We start from the raw sequence: 21,234 nt of genomic DNA, 5'->3' as shown, positions 1-21,234 counted from the left end.
CTTTACAGCTGAACTGGCTGCACTAGTTCAGAGGCCATCCTTCTCCTTCTAATGGGAAGAGAAAAAGATAAACTCTGAACCAGTGCAGCCAGTTCAGTTGCAAAGAACAAACCCAAGGACAATTTATTTTGTATAGTTACTTTTCCAAATCTGTGTTAAACTAATAGCTAGATGTCGTATCGTATGTGTTTTAAAAATTTGCGCCAATTGCAAAAATATGATTTGTTGAAAGTAATATCGAAATTCCAAAGTAGACGCGGAATAATGCGCTCTCGAATAATTTCTTTCGCCGAAATATATTCCGACAATCCTTTGACTATTTTTTTTTTAAGAATATAAAGAAAAGATTCTTTACATATCTCGAAAAATCCCTAAATGTTTCTAGGGGCGCAGCGCTAGAGACATTTTTTTCTCAATGACCATGACCTCGAAAGTTACGAACGTTGACGTTCGTAAGACGAGAGACGAGTGACGAGACGGATCTCGCGAAAAATATTTGCCACGCAATATTTTGCGCTTCGCGCACGATTATATTAGTCTGTCCTTCCTGTCGTCTCGACGGCGCCTCCTTGACGAATCTCGCCGAACAGTCGATGTTTCGATTATGGTAGTTCCGGCTGGTTCCGGCACCTGAGAGAGTGCGGTAGCAGCGAGGCAGACCACGGGGGACGCACGCACGCACGCACGCACGCACGCGGAGTAGCGATCATACGGCGCGTGTACGCGGTGAGTGTGTACGCCGAAGTGTGTGCTGTGACACAAATAAAACTATTTTTTTAAACCCGTCCCGAGCTCGGTGTCGGATCAGCGCGCGGTGTGCGGTGCGACTTGCGTTGGCCCTCGTGTCCCCTCCGTACCGTTGTCCGTTTTAGCTGTGTACCCCGGCTGCTTGTGTGCCGAAACAACTGATTAATATGGCGAACAGCATAGCACCGGACTCGTGGGAACAGCAGGCGGACACCAACGGCGATATCGTCGGCCCGCCGCAGGACAAGTCCATCGAGAGTAAGTTCTCCACCCTGAATGTCAACGCTGCGGAATTCGTGCCTTCCTTCTGCATCAGCTCGTCGCCGCAGAGTAACACAGCGACGACAGCAGCCGACAGCAGCCCGTGCAATGTCGCCACCGCGGTGATGAATACCGTAACAACCACCTCCATGCCTGTCGAGATACATCATGGTTAGTTCTTCAGATGATGGATGATTTGTCCCCCTTCGACGTCCCACGATGAAAACGGTGGACAATCTCGCGACCTGCGTCGCGATTATCATTGTTATGATTCTCGCGCGCACAGCTCCTACGTAACTAACCCCCTTGTCGCTCCAACGTTGAATCATGCCTCGAAGGCATACCTCTGCCTCTTTCACATGATAAAGTGCATCGAGAAAGAATATCTCATCCGTTTCTCCTTACATTTCTGCCCGAGTCAATTTTTTATGCAATGGCTTTTCACTGTATCCAGATGTTGCATTTGGATACCATATGGTTTGATTAATATACGAAGAAATTTTCTGTTCTGGAACTTGCAACAGATTGCGACTGTTTCTTTGTCGTAACATTATTCGTTACGTATCGTTATATGATCTGGTTTGTACACGAATATTGAAATTGAATACGTATCTTTGTTACCATATTATATTAAGAAAAAATGAGAAATAGAAGATTATTGTTGCATACCTTATTGTTATTCGATATTTAATCATAATTGTTTCGCGTAATGATTGTTACGCTGCTTTATATTTGAACAAGCATTCAAATAATCGTTTCAAACGTTTGATATAATTGAGAATATATTTGTTGAGAATGTTTTTTTACTCCGATGTAAAATGTTCAACATCTGCGAATCGAGCAAAAGAAAAATGCATTTACTATTTATTTATGTTTGATCTATTATATTTTTATATTATATCTATTATCAGTAAGATCAGTAAAATATTATCATGGTAAAATTTGGCCGAACTTTTAAGAACATTCTATGTAATATTGGGCAGGTCGAATTGATATCTTCCTCGTTGACTTTTGTAACTGTATGACAAAAGATATTGCAATTTAATGTGGAATTTTATATTACTTGTAATATTATAATTAATAAAATTAGTAAAATCAATTGTAAAGTAATTAATTTCTTAAAAGAAAATTGTTATAAATAATACAATTTTACAAATAATAATATATAACTTATCAAGATAAAATATTTCTTATAATGTGATTGAGATGAGCATGTTATATCATGAGATGACTTATTGATAACTTTATGTTCATTGTAATCTCTCTTATTTTTCAGAATTCAAAGACCTAAATGTTCGTATATATATATATTATTTTGTACTATCTCAATTTTTCTGCACATGTTTCTTTGTTTTTTTTACAGGAAATTCTACTCCCGTTGTTTTATCAGATCCAATTGGCAGTCGAGTTGAGGAACCTCCTGCTGGGGGAGGGGCTCCACCACCGAATGTTAACGACCAACTAAATACCAGTCCAGAGCATCAGCCTGCAGATTCTTGGGAAGAAGCAGCAGTCGACGGTGATCCTTTACTTACGCCTGAAAATGAAGAAGTAAGTATAAATTTGGCTAAATGCTTGAACACATACTGCTTCAGTAGTATGTATTTGTATTTTTACAGGATGTTTCTAGTTCAATTACATTTGCAAGTTCTTTAGCCAATTTTGTATCGATTTTAGTTTAACTTTTGACAGGATATCATTTTTCATACTCTAGGCTGATAATGAAGAGGATGAAGAACTGGTTGTTAAAGTACCCAAAAAGAAACCTATCAAAGTAGCAGAAGATACTAAAAGCAAAAAAGAACATGTTAATGTTGTTTTCATAGGGCACGTAGGTGAGTAGTAAATTTGTACATAAGTGTAATGCGCAATTATAGAATAAATTAATTTGACCCATCTTTAAAATAGAGTTATCGATTGCTAGATAATATCTCTTTGGTATGTTACAGATGCTGGAAAATCAACTATTGGAGGTCAGATTATGGCGCTTACGGGGATGGTTGACAAACGTACCTTAGAGAAATATGAGCGAGAGGCAAAAGAAAGAAGTCGAGAAACATGGTACTTAAGTTGGGCGTTGGACACGAATCAAGAAGAGAGGGAAAAGGGAAAAACTGTTGAAGTGGGTAGAGCCTACTTTGAAACAGAACGAAAGCATTTTACAATATTAGATGCACCTGGCCATAAAAGCTTCGTACCTAATATGATTGGTGGTGCGGCGCAAGCCGATTTAGCAGTCCTTGTTATTTCTGCGAGAAAGGGCGAGTTTGAGACGGGATTCGATAGAGGAGGACAAACGAGAGAGCACGCTATGCTTGCTAAAACTGCGGGTGTCAAGCATCTGGTTGTATTAGTGAATAAAATGGATGATCCCACTGTCGAATGGGATGAAGGACGATACAATGAATGCAGGTATATATCGAAAATGTGCAAAATTTAGATATATTAAAAAATAATAGTCGAATCATATTGGAATATAATTAGAAAGATTCAATTTGAACATTAATTAAATTTAAAATAATATTTTTTACTAGAACAGTTTTTTTTTTTTTTTTTTTTTTTTTTTTTTTTTTTTTTTTTTTTTTTTTTAAGTAAAGTATGCTTTCTTTATGTATCTTCTGACAATTGACAATAACATTTTATATGTATGTTTGTCTATATATATGTTTGAATAAAAAAATATTGTAATTGAATGTAAATATATTTTACAGGGATAAGATACTGCCATATCTTCGTAAATTAGGATTCAATCCCGCAAAAGATCTTACATTTATGCCAGTCTCTGGTCAACTTGGCATTGGTTTAAAGGATCCAATACCTGAACATCTCTGTAATTGGTACAGCGGTCCACCATTCATACCTTTTATTGATTCGCTACCATCGCTCAATCGTAAGAGCAATGGACCTTTCATCATGCCAATTGTCGACAAATATAAGGATATGGGAACAGTAGTTATGGGTAAAGTTGAAGCAGGAGAAGCCAAAAAAGGACAGTCATTGCTTGTTATGCCAAATAGGGTATGTATCGCTTTTGTTCATGGAACTAAATTTATACTATTTTGTATAATGAATTATGTTAGATTAATGCGAAAAGATATGGTTTTTTTATTAAGTTTGATTTGAAACAAGTTAAAAATTTGAATGAAGTTTCTTAACAAAGGAATTAAAAAACTTTTTGCTAGATGGAAATGATATGAAAGTCAATGTAATGATTATCTCGATTAATAAAAATTACATTGAAATTCTATGATTTTATTTCTGATTATTATTTTTGGTTTTATTTGATAAATATAATGAATTTTGTATCAATCTAATGCAGAAAAGTTTTGATATTCTTTTTTTTCTTTGGTGATATTTTTAGAAAATGATTGCTTTATATTTTGTATTTTGTAGAATGACATATATTGTAGAATGACATATATTTATAAAAATATTCTTTTTTAAATTCACAGACGGCAGTAACGGTAGATCAACTGTGGTCGGATGACGAGGAAGTAACGTCCGTTGGACCTGGAGAAAATGTGAAGATTAAACTGAAAGGTATCGAAGAAGAAGATGTTAGTCCCGGATTCGTCTTATGCGACAGTAATAATCCTATCAAAACCGGAAAAGTCTTCGACGCGCAAGTAGTGATTCTAGAACACAAGAGTATTATTTGCGCGGGATACAGTGCTGTCATGCATATTCATTGCGCTGCGGAGGAAGTCACGGTAAAGGCGCTAATCTGTTTGGTTGACAAGAAAACAGGCGATAAAAGCAAGACGAGGCCAAGGTTCGTCAAGCAGGACCAAGTGGCTATAATGAGAATCGAGTGCGCGGGAGTTATATGTCTCGAAAGATTCAAGTTATTTCAACAAATGGGTCGTTTTACTCTTAGGGATGAAAGTAAGTAACATTTTAATCTAATATATTCTCTCTATTATCTCGGTTTCTTCTTGTTTGCGTCTTGATTACGATAATATATATATGTACAATTTCAGATAAAACTATCGCAATTGGCAAGGTGCTGAAGGTCGTCGAGTAAAAAAAATCTTGCTTAAATGTTATGACACAGATTAATAATAAAAGAAAATGATCATTATTTCAATGTGACAAATATATGACGATGCAAGGCGAGCACACGATATTAAGCAAACCAAATGGGCATGATGAAATTTTGGCGGATTAGTAATAATGTAACATATAAACACAACTCACCTATGTATCGCAGAGCTATACATGCGTCCGCGTGCTACGGCGCAACAAGCAGGGGTTCGGGGGGAGGGGGGAAGAAGGAAAAAATATTTATAGCCTGATATATATATGAGAGCAAATAGATTCGATTTATATAGATAAGGAGACATATACAATCGAAACTCAAGAGCGTGTGTTCCTTTTATTAGATAAGCTGAATGATGGCACTTGCATTGAAATAATTATAAATGGATAATGATCAAATAATTTAACCATGTCTCCTTGATAATAAAAAGAAAAAAACCACGATATTTTTATTCTTCTGAGGTGCGACACACATAAATGGGAGTAAAATAGGCGATTGATATCGATTACGGATTAACATTAAGGAAATATGATTAATATTATTATATAATATTAAAAATAATAATTATTAAAGTGGTGGTAAGAGTTGGAAAAGAAATTTATTGAATAAATCAACAAGATAGTGTTACACAACAATTTATAATTATAAAATTAATATTATTACAATTATTATTATACTGTTTCTTATTATATTGTCTTATTAAAAACAAATTTGCAAAAAAATGTGCCCTGATAATTTTAATAGGGACGTGGATGTATATATCCGTCGTATAACATCTCGTAATATGATAGATTTTTTATATTCGAGCCAATAGAATAAAATATAGCACATGTGGGGTTTACAGATATTCAAGACGCACGAATACGTCCGTGTTTGTTTCATTTCTCAATATTTTCTAATTTAAATGAGAGAAAAATATATAGTCTTCATTATTTTTAACTTATTAAAATTCCTGATCCCTTACACAGATATATAATAAGACACGAATATATACAAGAAAGTAATGTGACACATTAATATGTATCTTCAAGAAAAAAAAATTTCTTAACTTTTGTACAACTGTGCATTTAAGATAATCTCTTTTCGCTACTACAAAATAATTAATATTAATTAACATTATATTAACAACAATATAGCGCAATTAGAAAGAACATACTTGACAAGTGAACATTGCACACGATCACGATGCATTCTATATCTATGAAGTTGACCGCTATAGTTATTTTCTTTTAAACAGCGCCGTTAAAGTTTCCTTGTGTAAGAATCATTTCATAAGAAGTGATATTATTGTGGATCCGGGGCCAGTTTCGCGTATCCAAGCTTTTGAAGTACCTCCTTCATTTCGCGGAATACTGTTGGATCTTCGATCGTGCTTGGAATCTGAAAATTAAAAATAAGATTACGGGATGCTCGTTGCTGAAAACGTCGAAAAAGGTTAGTGACATAAAATTAATCTATTCCCGCGCGTGGAATATCGATTAATTCTGAAAATAAAAAGCACAATTAAGAAAGAGAGGAAGGGGCATATCAAATTGTAACAAAAAAAGAGCTGTAACAGATATAATATTTATCTCTCGATTGTCTCAATCAAATTTCGATTATCCAGATATGTCGCGTGTCTCGATTTGGCGCGAAGCGACTCGCGTTGAGATTCGAAAAAGAGACGCTTCCATAATAATACTTGAATTATTTTGAAATAATAAAATAATAAAGAACACGATCACACACACACACACACACACACACACGAAGAGTATGTTAAATTGTAACGAAAGATAGATGACAGATAAGTACATTTATCTCTCGATCGTCCCGATCAACGTTTCGAGATGCGCGTCTCTCGCTCAAGAATTCGACGGGTATGCCGAAGAGATTCGAAAAATTAGACTCTCTCCTGTAATATTCGAATCCTACCTTGAACGATTTCGATCGCGCCAATGCAGCAACGGATTTGCGGATTAACTTCCCCGAGCGCGTTTTAGGTAACGCGGTAACGGCGGCGGCGACCCGGAAAGACGCGATCGGACCTATCATGCTTCTCACTCGCGCAACCAGCTCTTGATTTATCTCCTCCTCGTTGCTTATCGCGTCTAAAAGAAAAAAAAAAAAATACGTTATTGCAATTTTCTAATCGCAAGATTAGTGAAATTGTATATAACAATAATATATAGCATAACTTCATCTTTTTATATTTTTTGATTTTTTTAAAAATAATACATTTAAAAAACTGTAATTATATAATATAAAGAAGTAACTAAATAACACAAAGTAATTGGCTTAAATTATTACTGTTTCCGCTTTCAGAAGATTTTTAGATTGATAATTCATATTGAACGTTAAAAACAATAAATGTCTCTTTGAAAAAGAGCAAATGCGAATATATATTCGAATAATATTACGAACCATCTCGTTTAATGTAAAGACACAGTGGTACTTCTCCCTTCGTATGATCCGGTACTCCGACAACTATGGCTTCGACGATATCGGGATGAGCAAGGATAATATCTTCGAGCGCAGCTGTTGATATTCTGTGACCGGCAACATTTATAATGTCATCGTCCCTCGCTGTCACGTAAACATAACCGAACTCGTCGATATAGCCGGCATCCATAGTGTCATAGTAACCCTGCAATTAAGAAAATTAAAAATCTCGATTTTAATTTTTCTTTGATAAAAATATCCAGATTTAATTAGATAATTATAAATATTAATTAATAATTAATATATTATACACGCACGCACACATACATACACACATATATATATTTTGTGCTATGCAAAATAATTATTGAATATGTCTAGTATTTGAATAAAATTATTGACATATAAGAATAACGTTAAAGTCATTGAAACGCTCTTCTGTAATCAAAACCATGTTTTTGATATATGTATATATTTATATACCTTTTTCTTAAAAAATCACTGGTTCGATAATTATTTCTTTTTCCGATCTGTTCGGAAATAAATAAATAAATAAACTATTTGTTCGTTCGCGCGCATCGAAATTTTTAATTTAAGGAAATTGTAATTTTATCTGAAATTACGAACAATTAAAATCGCCAAGAAAATTGATTTTTTATTCAAATCATAATTAAAATTCAGAAAGAGCTTGCTTCGCATAAAACATCAATCAAAATGTAATCAAACAGAAAAGAAGTGAAGCACAATTATTTAAATATTTATTAATTCAATGTTGATAGAAAAGAACATAAAGATAAATAATTTTAATAGATTTGATTCGATAACTGTATCTTTAGCAGTTTCGGGACTTTATTACTTGATTAGAATTGAACGGATAATTTGTGTGAACTTTAACATTCTTCTCTTTCTTTCTCTCTTTCACATATACGAAAAAAGTAAATAAATAATGAATATGTTAAGAAAGAAAAAATATATATATATATATAATTTATGTATACGTGAAATATGCTTGCTCTATAATTTTTAGTCCAGTTTGTGTATAGTAAAGTATTATTATTAATAATGTAAAGTATTATTATTATTAATCTACTTACCGGAAATGTCGAGAAATATATTTCTTTAAATCTTTCGGGTGTTCGATAAAGGGTCGACATAAATCCAGGCGGTAACGGCAACTTTATCGCGATTCGTCCAAGTTCGCGTTGTGACGCTTTACTTCCATCTTCGCGCAAGATGTGAACTGCACGATGAAAACTTTACAAGTAATTCGCGAGTATATATATATATATATATATATATATATATATATATATATATATATATATATGATTTTAGGTAGGCAATCAAATGATTGTATAATACGAGACGATCTTGAATTTGATTGAATATAAGAAAGGATTATAAACTCAGATTTAAGTGAAAGGTTATTACGAAAAGAGTAATTTTTTTGGAGAAGGGAAAGGAGTAGTAAAGTAAATAATATTTGGAAAATAATACATAAATCAATATCACATATAATAATGTGTAATATCGATTATATTATGAATTAATATAATTATACGATAAAGAAACTGAATAACGTCGCGCAGAAAATAATTAAAGACTCACTGTCGTATCCGGGTATTGGAGGTCCCGTACTGAATTTAGGCAAACTAAGACAATGACCGTATCCTGTGCATAGTGACGTAATGGGATGTCCGGTCTCTGATTGCCACCAGTGATTTAGGATTGGCACCTTAAATACCTTCTCGGCCCAGGCTTTTGTCTCGTAATCGCAAAACTCCCCAGCCACAAATATAATTTTTAAGCTAGGAGAAAAAGACAGCTATTTATAAAGAATTTATTTCGACGGAAATATTTATATAATTTGCAGCGCAATATATTTTTTTCTTTTCTTTCATGAAATTATTCCGGAAAAATTGGCTATAGCTATATCATCCTTTTTTTAATCACCATAATCGTGAATCGTGATCACGTTCTATCATAATTCGGAATAATCAGATATCATAATCGAAGATAATCAAGTTAGATTGTTGAAAACTTACGATTTTAACGAATACTCTTTTCCTAATAATGTTTCCGGATCCGCCCGCCTTATAACTCGTAAAGCTGTAGGCACGCAAAATAACGCGTTTACGGAATGTTGCTCAATGATTCTGTGGAAAAAGAGAAACAAATTTTTTTAAATTAATTAAATTATCGATAATAACAACATTGGGAAAGTATTGTACTATATTATAGTATAGAATAAGGTAATCTAAACGAAGAATAAATCAGACGCATGTAAATATTTCATTTGCGTAGAGATCTCTGAGGAAATTGCAATTGTCAAAATAGAGAGCGCGTAAATTTTTTTATGAAATTGATGAAATAAAAAATCTGCTGTTGATAAAATAAAAAATACAGCTCAAAGCGATTTTTATAAAGAATTTATAGAAATTTAACCTTCTACTCTCAATTTATACAGATCTAATTTTTTTTAAATAAAAACTAATAAAGAAAATCTTGTGAATAATAAATCTTTTAAACTTATATTAGAGGAATTCGAAAATATCTAAACATTTTTTTTTTTAATGCATCGCTTCTCGATCCTCTAAAAATTGATCGAATAATAAAGAATATTTATTTTATTCGAATTCTTTCGCTTTTATCCAACCCACATATTTTTTTCGAAATATCATTTTAGTAAATAATATAATATCTGACGTAGACCAATAATCATCAAACCTGAAATATTGACTAGCATCCGGTGTCCTGTCGGGTTTTCCTTCGTACATTACGCTTGTCGCGCCGTACACGAGAGGACCATAGCAAATATATGAATGTCCAACGACCCATCCCATATCAGAGGCTGCCCACCAAACACTATTTTTATTCATTCCATAAATCGCTGACATGGTCCAACAGAGCGCCACCAAATGACCGCCGACCGGCCTTATAATTCCCTTCGGTTGCCCTTATAACAAATACTTTTTATCAAATAGCGTAATAAGAACACGCTATGCGCGATTTTTGGCATTTAACGTGTTTCTATTCGTTAAATATACTTTACTCATGATTTTTACCTGTAGTTCCCGATGTGTACAATATATACAATGGATCGTTAGCTTCAACCATTACGCACGGATGAGGTTTCGACTTTTTTATACACTCATCCCAGTCGAACTGTGACTCGAGCAACGGCGCTTCCCATACATTTCTTCTTTGAAATATGACACACTTCGGCTTCGGTGCAGTGATCATATCCATGGCAGCATTTAGCATAGTGGTATATCTACATTTGAAAATACGCGTATTAGAGGAAAAATGTAAACGTGACTATTTTATCGAGAGAAACCTTTAAAAAAAAAAAAAAAAAAAAAAAAGCGTTCGAAAAAAAAAAGTAAATTCGTTGATGTATTTAACATTTCCCAGCTAAAAATTGATTGTAAACTTGCAAAATATAATTCCGATAAATTTATCGGGAGACGTACTTAATCACTTTGGACGGTTCCAAGCCGCAGCTCGCGGCAATAATAACCTTTGGCTCGGCGTGATTAATCCTAGATGCCAATTCGCTCGCTGCAAATCCTGAAATGTATGTATTTTCAAGTATATAACATAATGATTATAGAATCTGTGCTAGTAACGTTTTTTCATTGTCATCGAAAGAATACAATGATCCGAAGAAAAAATTTTTCTATTTCTAAAATTGAAGGTATATATATGAGAGAATAATCTTAATCGCACTGTTTTCTATATGAAATTTTTTTCTTCCCCTCGTCTCTTTACATTTTTTTTTTATATTTTGCTATTTTAACAGAGTGTTCTTTACGTCACGAAATAAAAGATCATCTCGTTATTACCTCCGAAAACCACCGAATGAATCGCCCCCAATCTGGCGGTGGCCAGAATCGCGATCACGGTTTCAGGGATCAGCGGCATGTAGATGATCACCCTGTCTCCTTTACGCACACCTAGCTCGGCTAAGGCGCCCGCGAGTAAGGACGTCTTTTCCAAGAGCTCGTTGTACGTCACTTTGCGTATTGACGACGTTTGGGGGCTGTCGTGAATAAGGGCTGCTTTCTCCCCGTTCCCGGCGTGCACGTGGCGATCCAACGCGTTGTAACAAGCGTTCAATTCTCCGCCGACAAACCTGCGTTTACAAAAGCAAACCTCTTCCGTACACACTGTATTGTTCCGGAACCACCTCGATAATCAAGAATTCGTATTCTTCAATCAATTAAATATTATTTAGAGCCAATTAGCTATCTTTGAAGCTTCTTAAGTTTCGCAAAACGAACTATTTATTTTTTAAAAACGTAGACGCTTTCACGATACTTTGGTTAAAAAAATTTGGAAGTAAATTCTTTTTTTGTTCAATCTAGAATAACGATTCATTCTTGATAAAAACACATATATATAAGATATTTGTAATAATTATATTTTTTAAATACCATTTCGTAAACGGCTCGTTAGAATTGTCCAGGACTTTCTGCCAAGGTTTGCTCCAGTCGATACAGCCGCCGATCTCGCCCCAAAACTCTTCCGGAGACTCCAATGATTTCTTATACGCTTCCTCGTAAGTAGAACACTCGTTTCGACGAGGCATCATAATATAATCTTCAAAGGAGATAATAATTAAGATGACGCTTCGTCGCGTACAATGCACAGCCGGAAGCTGCTTTGAGCTTTGACGACGCTTGCAATTTCCGAAATTATCTTTAAATGAATTATATATAAGAAAACTACGTCACACGCGCGTAGTCGAGTTTTACGACACAGATTTTAACAGCACGGATCTTGATTTAGCTTGGTTCCGGATTAATCTCGCGTCGCAATCTTGCGAATGTTATCACGATAAGAATATTATTAATGCCCTTTTCGGGCCGATATCTTGTAGGCAACGCCTACAATTCCCCCACTACCGTTCGAGGCTCGACAGCCGCCGATCGCGCGGATAACACTGTGCTTCAGGCAAGAGTCCCTATCAATAAAAAATATTCGGAGGATCGTATTTTTTGCAAAATCGTCATTAAAATTTTCCTTGCTAGATAATTTTTATTTTCATAAATAATTAAATATCAAAATTTCTACGATTCTCCTGAGCCACGCAGCGTAACACGCGCGATCGCCGGCTTGGCCGTCGAGCCTCGAACGGTAGTGGGGGAATTGTAGGCGTCGCCTCAGATATCGGCCCGAAAAGGGCATCTAATTTCGAGCACTATAATTAATGTATCTGAAATATTTAGAATATTTATCCATTTCTTATTTAAAGTATATTAGAAGTGTATTAATTTGTGTACTATTGCGTTCGCTTTTATTAAAAGCTATCACATTATGCGCCTGCGTTAATAATATATTAAAAATATGTAAATTCGTGAGTATTCCTTTCAATCTTTGCATTCTACTTCTTCTACTGTCGTCTTTTTTAAAGGAATTTTTAATGTCCGCTTTTATACTTGGGCTTGGTTACACCAATGTTATTTTGGCTTTAACCGAGACTTAAAATTTTTGTTACTCGATTAATTAATTTATAGACTAAAGCCTAAAACCGAAAGCCAAATAATATTGATTATTGTCAAAAGCCAAAAGTTTTAAGTCTCGGTTAAAATCAAAATAACATTGGTGCGATCGGTCTTGTCTATCTTAATTATCGGCGCTCTTTTTTTGTTTTCTAAAAGAGCAACATTGTTACGTGGTTTTAAACTATACGAGACAGCGATACGAAGCTGATAGCAAGCTGATATTTAAAATAGTCGTTTGTTGACCTGCCGACGTTCTTCACCCGATATGAATAATTCATTAAACAGCGCGTCACGATCACGTGCGTTACGAACGAAGAGCTTTCGAGCAAATAGCAATTTTCTATCTGAACCGTTTTTTCTTTTAACGGCGCGCGTCGCCTACACGTGTTTATTTCCGTGTATCGTGAATTACGGGATGTCGCACGGCGCTACCTTAATACGGTATACGTCGCGAGAGAAAATCGCAGAGAAACCATCGTGGACCACCATCCTTTGTTCCATCTCGTCCCGTCCCGTCTCGTCTCGTCTCGTCCCGATTCTTCACGTAACCACGCATTGTTGCACGACGTTCCTCGCACACATCCCCATGAGACCACCGTGATATTTATCCGTTAGCGAGAAAAACACATCACGTAATGGGGACCGACGACTGAAAATAGGACGCGGAACGTTTGGGATTTCAGTTCGAACTCTTTAAAATGCGCGTGAATCCTTTTTTCTTCTTCTATTTTTCGTTTAAGAATACAACTCAAAAAAATTCCTTACGCATGAATTTTGTTTAAACGATAGCGAAAAGAAATGGGAAAATCGTAGAGACAGTTTAATATCTATCAATATTTTACAATTCGAAGGGTACACGTACACGCGGAATATTTTCCGGCGATATGAAATAAATCAATGTTGTTATTTAAAATTTTCAGCCATATTTTGTAATTTAGGCCCACTGTCTCTTCATTTACAGCTCGTGTATTAGTAACTGGTCGGCGAAAGTGCTTAATTGAAAGAACGCCATTTAATCTCAGAAAGATACACATATTATAAATGTCTGATTTTTATCTAACATACAGGGTGTCCCATTTTAAAGGACTCACTCAAATATCTCAAAAACACTGCGTTAAATCGAAAAATGTTTCAAACAAAAGTTGTGTGGCTTCAAGGGGGCCATAAGATGGTGACAATGATTTGACCTTGGAAAATCATTTGAAGGTCGTGTGAAGGTCAACTTTAAAATCTTAAACGGAAACCCCCATTTTTTATTTAGTATTCTTGTAGGTGACGTCGAGAGCTTTCCAAAACACTATAATAAAGTATTTTTTCATTAAGTACTTTTTGAGTTATTTTTTATTTTAATCTGACATATTTTGATATAAAAAATAAAATATTTCTTAAAATATTCAGTTTTCGATAATTTTACCGTAACACTTCTATGTACAGAATAATAAGACAAATTAATTAGTGCCAAAAAAAAAACAAATAATTGTTTAAAAAAATACATTGTAAATAATTTTCTTAAAAACAATTTTTTTTTTACACTTATTTTTTTAAGCGCAGATATTGTTGCGCGAAGTTATTAGCAAATAATATTGTTCATTTAATGACCAACGATAAGTCGGTGAAAACTTGATAGTGTTTTTCATCAAACATGCTTTTGTTTGAAGCAATTTAAAGAAATGACTGACTTTTTAAATGCTTAATTTACTTTCTTAAGATATTTTTTTCTGACTATATTCTGATTTCATTACGTACGTGTGCAATCCCAGACAGCACAGAAAAATTAAAAGACATCTTAAAGACATCTAGAATACTTGGCATACTTTCGTACAAAAAAAAAAGACACAAAAGTAGATTATTAAATATATGATAATTACTTCGCAAGGACATATTTGATATTAGGGTAAAGGGATAATGAAAATTCTTTAAATAGAAATTATATAGAAGGAAGAGAAAAAGAGGTAAAATTATATAAAATATTACTTGCAAAGTTGAAGCAAGAAAAAAGTTGCCACAATTTGAATCTTCTAGCGATGAATATTTTACCTTCATGTTCTCCTCTGTAAATATCTCGCGCAAAGGTCCTACGGGGTTTACGACCGAGGAGTTCTGAGAATGTACCAGATTGTGTGGCACCTTATTTCAGGAAAATAGTGAGTTACGCAACCCGGAAGCAACTTTATTAGAGTGAACTCATAGAAGCGAATCGTGACAACTTCTAGGCAAAAGGGCGTATGATTATGAGCGGTTTTCAGATTCTAAGATTCAATTGATTCAAATTCTTATTCTACACTATACGTCTGTTAGAAAGATAAATTTATTGTGTACTTTAAATTTATATTTATATTTAGTCTTAAATGTATCCAAAATATTCCGCTTATAGTCCGACAAATTCAAGCTCTCATATGAAAAATTAATAAAGTAAATTCATTGCGCGTATGTGACTATATTTAGAATTAAATATAAACTGCTTTCTGTTGGTTTGAGACAGTTTTTGTTTTGTAAATAAGCTTACCGTACATGGATTTATTTCTGCATACGTTGAGTATGATAATAATATTAAAACTTTTATTATACACACTGTATTAGAGCAGTGCTCGGAATTAAATGCCCTTTTCGGAGGCAACGTCTATGATATATGGTACCGTTTACCGATTACCGTTCGAGGCTCGATAGTCTCGTAATAATTCATAGCCTCGTAATAATTCGGCCGTCGAGGAGCCTCGAAGAGTAGTGAGAGGATTATAGATGTTGTCTCAGATATCGGCCCGAAAAAGCCATTTAATTCCGAGCACTGATTCAGAGAGACGGATAACTTCGAAATATATGCGACTTAATCGCGCAACTGAACGAAGAATGATAGCGACTAATTTAGTTTGATTTTTCATTAATATTGTATATATGTATATTAAATTTTAATATATGATCGATAATAACCACGATAATAGCCTTGATCAGTTTTTCAATCGATTATCTTTGCGATCGATCGCAAACACGTTATGCAAATCCGATCCAACTTTTTAGTGCAATTCCATATAAATACGTAATATCGTATCCCACATAATAACAGATGTCTGTTTTGTAATATAACATCTTATTTAATACAAAGATTATTTTATTTTCCATCTTTTAATTTCAAAGAAAATGTTTGTAAGTTTAATTATTTTATACACAGAAGGTTTTTCAAAATATTTCATATATACTACTATCGTTGTCAAAACAATATTAACGTTTTAATAAATTACAATACCTTTGATATATATAATATTGAAAATAATTAATATTAAAAAAAAATATTTATTAATTATTACGCGCAGTCAAATTTTTAATTCGTATTTAAACAGATATTTAATAAAATAAATTAAATAATTAACAAAAAATTGTTTTTTAATATAAAAATTAATATTAAAATATTTGAAAAAGACAATTAAGATAAATCTACTTTTTTATTTAATTGTAAGTAATCTAAATAATTATAAATTGGAAGTTGTGTAAAATAATTAGTAATATAAATATTCCTTATATATCTACATAAATAAAAAATATTAATAGGAATACATACTTAAAAATAATAAGTATTATTTGATAAAGAATATTTAAATATATGAAATATTTTATTATAAATATTTTAAAATTAGTATGACTATTTTTACAAAAATAAAAAGATTATTATTGCGTAAATAAAAGAACGAGTTTAGCAAATGAGCAAACAATTAATCAAAATAATAGATAAATGAATTCTAAATTTATACACTCAATTATTATTATACACTTATGGATACTTTGTCAATAATATGTTTCATCTATTTATCGCAGTCTCTTAACAGCTTTCAATGCGTAATTAACTTTCGCTACAACATATTTAAGTAGCGATAAAATCGATTTCCTCGATATAGTTTTATCAAGCTCTTATGTTAGTCAGTATTGGAAAATAATTTGTTATATAATTATTATAATTAATAATAATTGTCTTTCATAAACGACACACAACTATATCGTGATCGGTCTTTAATCTTGATCAAAGTGCGTATGCCACACGTGCCGATCATTTGTTATCTCAAATAAAAATTGTCTTATAAAATTATAAAATAATTTCGTTATATTCCTCGACAAAAATTTATTTATCTAACAATACTTAAAATTACATATATTCTGTTGTCGATGTTTTTAAAAAAATAATAAAATTACTGTCCTAAAATGCGAGCATAAGTTAATCATTATAGATTTGTTACATCACAGTTTTTTATTAGTTTAATCTCTTGATTTTACTATTTATATATTATTGTGTATGTATTATATATATAAACGATATAGAGCATTATTGAAGTGAGGGACGCATAATTTTGGTTTCGTGAGTGTCGAGAGCGAGTCATACTTTTTGCATTATTTTCTCGTCGCGATATAATAAAGTACGCGCGCGTGTGATTATTTTGTAATCGAGTGCCGTGCAAAGTGTCGCGATCGTTATATTCAATATAATTAACCGTATTTTCACGAGTGTGAATGTCATAAGAAAGCAGCAAAAGATATAAGAGAAGAAAAGGAAATTTGGAACGGACGAAGCGATGGTGTGAGGTGTGTGAATAATTTATCAATATTATTTATTACTTATATATAATTTTTTAAATAGATTGCTAAATTAAATTGATTCCAAAATTAATCATCTTAGGAATAATAACGTAATGTTCTTAAAAAGAGCTTATTTAAAAAAATGTTTGCAATTTCGAATATTTATAATAAAATCTTTTTGTTTAAAATATTTTTTCTCCGTAATTATGCAATCTATTGTATTAAATATTTGCTTAAAGAATAAATAAAAAATTGGTTACGCGTAATAATTAGTTTAAAAAAATTGATTATCCGGAACATTCCGTTTTATACAAGAGTAGATTCTTTAAACTATAGATGATTATATTTGTAATTAATTTGTGTAGTTTTTAACGGACAGTCAGAAAAAATGAATAGGGATAACTAAAAAAAGAGATAGAAAATGATATTATGAAGCAAGGGGAAAACAACAGATGCGCCTGATAATTTAATTTGAGCGATAAGCATCGCCAACAGATGTAAACTCCGTATTCAATGTAATCTGTTGCGATCGGTGTAATTGAGCAAATAAGAATATTGCAAATAAAATATTTTATCTTTAAGTCGCAAACACGTAGAAAAATCTCAAAAATATAATTAAATATTTATGTTGATACACTTCAAAATTTTAAATAAGAAACTGAAAGATTTGTTAAATTGAGAAATTAACATAGATTAAAAGTAGAATTTTATGTTTTGTCATTGTATAAAATTATTTTGCCTATGGGAGACATCTTGATATTTTTATGCCAGCATGTGTGTACACTGTAATAAAATTTGTGTAAAATGTGTAAAAAATATTTGACGTATCGATTGCAACTCGTATATCTTAATTGGCATGAAACGCATAAAACATTTTCGTATTCAAAATACGAATCTTATGTATCTGATGAGTTATTGTATAAAAAAAATTAAATTAATTATTTATTAGAATTATAATAATTCTGATAATAAATAATTTCCCTCGTGATAAAAGTCTAGTATACCAAGAATATTTTATGCCACAGAATGAATATTTAAAATCTAAGATTTTTTTTCTCTGTTAAACAATTAGCTTTTTTCTGAGATAAAAGACTTTAAAGATAAAAGCCTTTTTTGTTCTTACACATGCGTATATAGATAATTTTCTCTCTCTCTCTCTCTCTCTCTCTCTCTCTCTCTCTTTCTTTCTTGTGTGCTTTTCACAATTTAATATATGTGGAGAATTAAAGATTAAGAAAATTTTTCTACGTCTCTAATCCATTAAATCTATAAAAAAATATAAAAAATGCGTACCATTGCCATCTCCTTTTCGTGTTATTCTCGAACGCATGATGCATGATTCGAAAAATGGTTTTTCTGAATTCTCGGACTGAGCATTTAAAAAATCGGGATTCATCTGATGCAGCATTTCGTGGCTGTTAATCCAAGTAGTATCCGAATACGATACTTACAATTTGTAGTAATAGTAACGTCTCTGTATCCACAAAGTGGGGTCAAGTCAGAAATAATGCTTTTATGAACGTTACGTATATGTATATGAACGAGTAAAAGCTGTTAAATTCCTACGAAAAATTTTAATAAATTAATGAAACATGCTGATCGCCGTGATATAAAATGTTTAAGATTAAAATATCTGTAATATTATATAATATGACATTATATTCCAATCAAAAATTCTTATTAAAAATTATTTACAAATAAATAAAAAGAATATAATGAAATAAAATAAAATAAAAAAAATAAAAAATTACATAATTTATTGCATTATTATATTTTTACACTGCATAATGCTTTCCTTTTTTCAAACTTTTTTTATTTGTCATATATTTCTTATTATTATTATCTATATATTATTATATATATACGGTGATAATAAATATACATAATACGTACTTAGGGATGGACAAACTTGCGAAAAAGAGATACGTAAAGACGCGTGTATCGTAAGAAACTAAAGTTGTTTCATCAGGACTGAAAGGTAAATAATTTATGCAATCGCAAATCACGTGATGCGCTTCCTGAATGACCAATAAAAATATAAATAATTCACAGGTCATAGTTTTAATTGTAAGGTGAAAACTCGAAGCACCACACACACTTTTTTTATTCTTCGAAGACAATATCAAACTCGTTCTTAATTTATATAACTGCTAATCTTTAATTTTCGACATGGTGATATTTGAATCGCGAGAAAATTGTTACATTGTCAAATATGATCTCTATGCGATGACAGTTGTTCACACAAAATAACGCACGATGAAAGAACTGATCATGAAATAAGAATAATAATTTCAACTTTATTTAACCTTTCCTGAAGTGAACTTTCAACAATGATTTATGTAGCAATTACTGTAAGCCAAATAATAAATTCACTATAAGAAGTCCGACAAAAACTCACAATTTATCGATGTTTTTAACAATGTGACGTGATATACGTACATATTGTGTGTAAATGATATGCAAATGTTGCAGTATACGCATTTATCATCTGTATAATATCCCGTATATCGGAAAGAAAAAATAACTATTTCAACACTACAGTTTTTCAGTATTTCGTATATAAGCGAAATTTTTCTTGCAAAAAATTCTAACAAATAGAATTCTATTCTTGATTATAAAATGTCAAATATTACAGAGAGTTACATAAATTTACATGTTTATTTATACTTAAGGCAAGCAATTCAAGATGGTATTATTAGATTATTAGATATATTCAAGATTGGAAACATTTTTTATAGTAATATTTAATTAATATTTGTATTATTTATCTTCTTATAATAAGAGAACGTTGTTATTAAAATTATCATTATCAAAACGATATCGAGGCATTATTTGTTGCGAGATATATAGGACGGATAATTCGAATTATGTATAATGCGGTGACATAAGCGTCACGTAAGTGATGAAAATGTAAATCGTATAAAGTGTACGCTGCAAAACGAATTCTCGATCAGTGGAATAACCAAGCGTTTTACATAGAACTCGATCTTTCGTGAAATCGAATTGCTATGCGGTTTTCTCTACGTGATCGACAAGAGATGAATGTCAATGCATATCTTAACACACATAACTTAGCTATTTTATTTGAAGCAACTGCTTCTATTCACGCACAAGAACATCGTCAAAAAGCGCTGAGATGAAATTCGAAGAAATGATTGTTCATTAAAAATCGCGTATAGTTTTTGTCCCAAAATCGTTGGTAGAAAGAAATAATATTGAATCCGAAAATAAAACAACAATTCAAATAATTCAAATAAACAATAATTTCTCTCTTTCATCACATAATCGGAAATATATATTTTTTCATGATATATATATATTTCATTATTTATTAAAAACGAGAAAACAGTTAATCTATTTATTACTATTATTAAAATAATATCTAGAAAAAATATTGACGATTCTCTGATTACCATAGAAAATATCTGAAATATACAAGATTCGAAGAATATAATACAAGGTAGATAGGATACACGATACTGAGTAAAAAAATCTTAGTAAATATGATCGAAGCTCAATCGTTTCTATGATATTCAGATCTAACATTTTTTGTATGTTATCATCAATGATTGGCTTATTGGTTTCTACGTGTTGCAAGCAATGTTTACTTCAATGTTTATAAATCGTGTTCTGAATATCCTCATTCAATTTCCATACATACTTCATAATAGAAGATTTCATCGGCAATCAGTCAGTTGT

At 32.2% G+C, this 21,234-nt stretch overlaps 2 protein-coding genes across 4 annotated transcripts; one reads left to right on the top strand and one right to left on the bottom strand.

Annotated features, from left to right (window-relative positions):
• The first annotated feature begins 449 nt into the window (after positions 1 to 449).
• Positions 450 to 6,012, top strand: Erf3 (eukaryotic translation release factor 3). 2 transcript variants are annotated; one of them, XM_070300954.1, is made up of 7 exons: positions 450 to 1,005; positions 2,372 to 2,559; positions 2,723 to 2,843; positions 2,958 to 3,420; positions 3,720 to 4,026; positions 4,461 to 4,893; positions 4,989 to 6,012. In XM_070300954.1, exons 1-7 carry the CDS (start codon positions 915 to 917, stop codon positions 5,030 to 5,032), a joined length of 1,647 nt encoding a protein of 548 aa, XP_070157055.1. In that variant the 5' UTR covers positions 450 to 914; the 3' UTR covers positions 5,033 to 6,012. The 2 variants fall into 2 exon arrangements, with proteins under 2 accessions (XP_070157055.1, XP_070157054.1); XM_070300953.1 differs by having other exon boundaries at positions 450 to 1,179.
• LOC138935965 (acyl-CoA synthetase short-chain family member 3, mitochondrial) lies at positions 5,632 to 19,474 on the bottom strand. 2 transcript variants are annotated; one of them, XM_070300951.1, is made up of 13 exons: positions 19,429 to 19,474; positions 18,829 to 19,097; positions 11,905 to 12,070; positions 11,314 to 11,603; positions 10,942 to 11,038; positions 10,534 to 10,742; positions 10,196 to 10,424; positions 9,514 to 9,624; positions 9,077 to 9,276; positions 8,563 to 8,708; positions 7,451 to 7,673; positions 6,962 to 7,137; positions 5,632 to 6,427 (listed from the first exon to the last, which is right to left on the bottom strand). In XM_070300951.1, exons 2-13 carry the CDS (start codon positions 18,941 to 18,943, stop codon positions 6,332 to 6,334), a joined length of 2,058 nt encoding a protein of 685 aa, XP_070157052.1. In that variant the 5' UTR covers positions 18,944 to 19,097; positions 19,429 to 19,474; the 3' UTR covers positions 5,632 to 6,331. The 2 variants fall into 2 exon arrangements, with proteins under 2 accessions (XP_070157052.1, XP_070157053.1); XM_070300952.1 differs by lacking the exons at positions 18,829 to 19,097; positions 19,429 to 19,474 and adding an exon at positions 15,482 to 15,818 and having other exon boundaries at positions 5,633 to 6,427.
• Between the last annotated feature and the right edge of the window lie 1,760 nt (positions 19,475 to 21,234).

Source organism: Polyergus mexicanus, unplaced genomic scaffold (assembly GCF_030449975.1).
Source record: "Polyergus mexicanus isolate NDT 795.1 unplaced genomic scaffold, iyPolMexi1.0 SCAF_9, whole genome shotgun sequence".
NCBI lineage: Eukaryota > Metazoa > Arthropoda > Insecta > Hymenoptera > Formicidae > Polyergus > Polyergus mexicanus.
Note: the sequence above shows the minus strand (reverse complement) of the source record. Positions and strands in the feature narration are given on the sequence as shown.

What these genes read in the sequence shown, in the direction of transcription:
- LOC138935965 (XM_070300951.1), bottom strand. Translation starts at nt 18,943, where the DNA reads ATGCTGCATCAGATGAATCCCGATTTTTTAAATGCTCAGTCCGAGAAT. An exon ending in GTACACATCGGGAACTACAG is followed by an intron (nt 10,425 to 10,533) that starts GTAAAAATCATG and finishes ATTTGTTATAAG; the next exon opens with GGCAACCGAAGGGAATTATA. An exon ending in GATGCTAGTCAATATTTCAG is followed by an intron (nt 9,625 to 10,195) that starts GTTTGATGATTA and finishes CTTTTTCCACAG; the next exon opens with AATCATTGAGCAACATTCCG.
- Erf3 (XM_070300953.1), top strand. Translation starts at nt 915, where the DNA reads ATGGCGAACAGCATAGCACCGGACTCGTGGGAACAGCAGGCGGACACC. An exon ending in GCCTGTCGAGATACATCATG is followed by an intron (nt 1,180 to 2,371) that starts GTTAGTTCTTCA and finishes TTTTTTTTACAG; the next exon opens with GAAATTCTACTCCCGTTGTT. An exon ending in TTACGCCTGAAAATGAAGAA is followed by an intron (nt 2,560 to 2,722) that starts GTAAGTATAAAT and finishes TTCATACTCTAG; the next exon opens with GCTGATAATGAAGAGGATGA.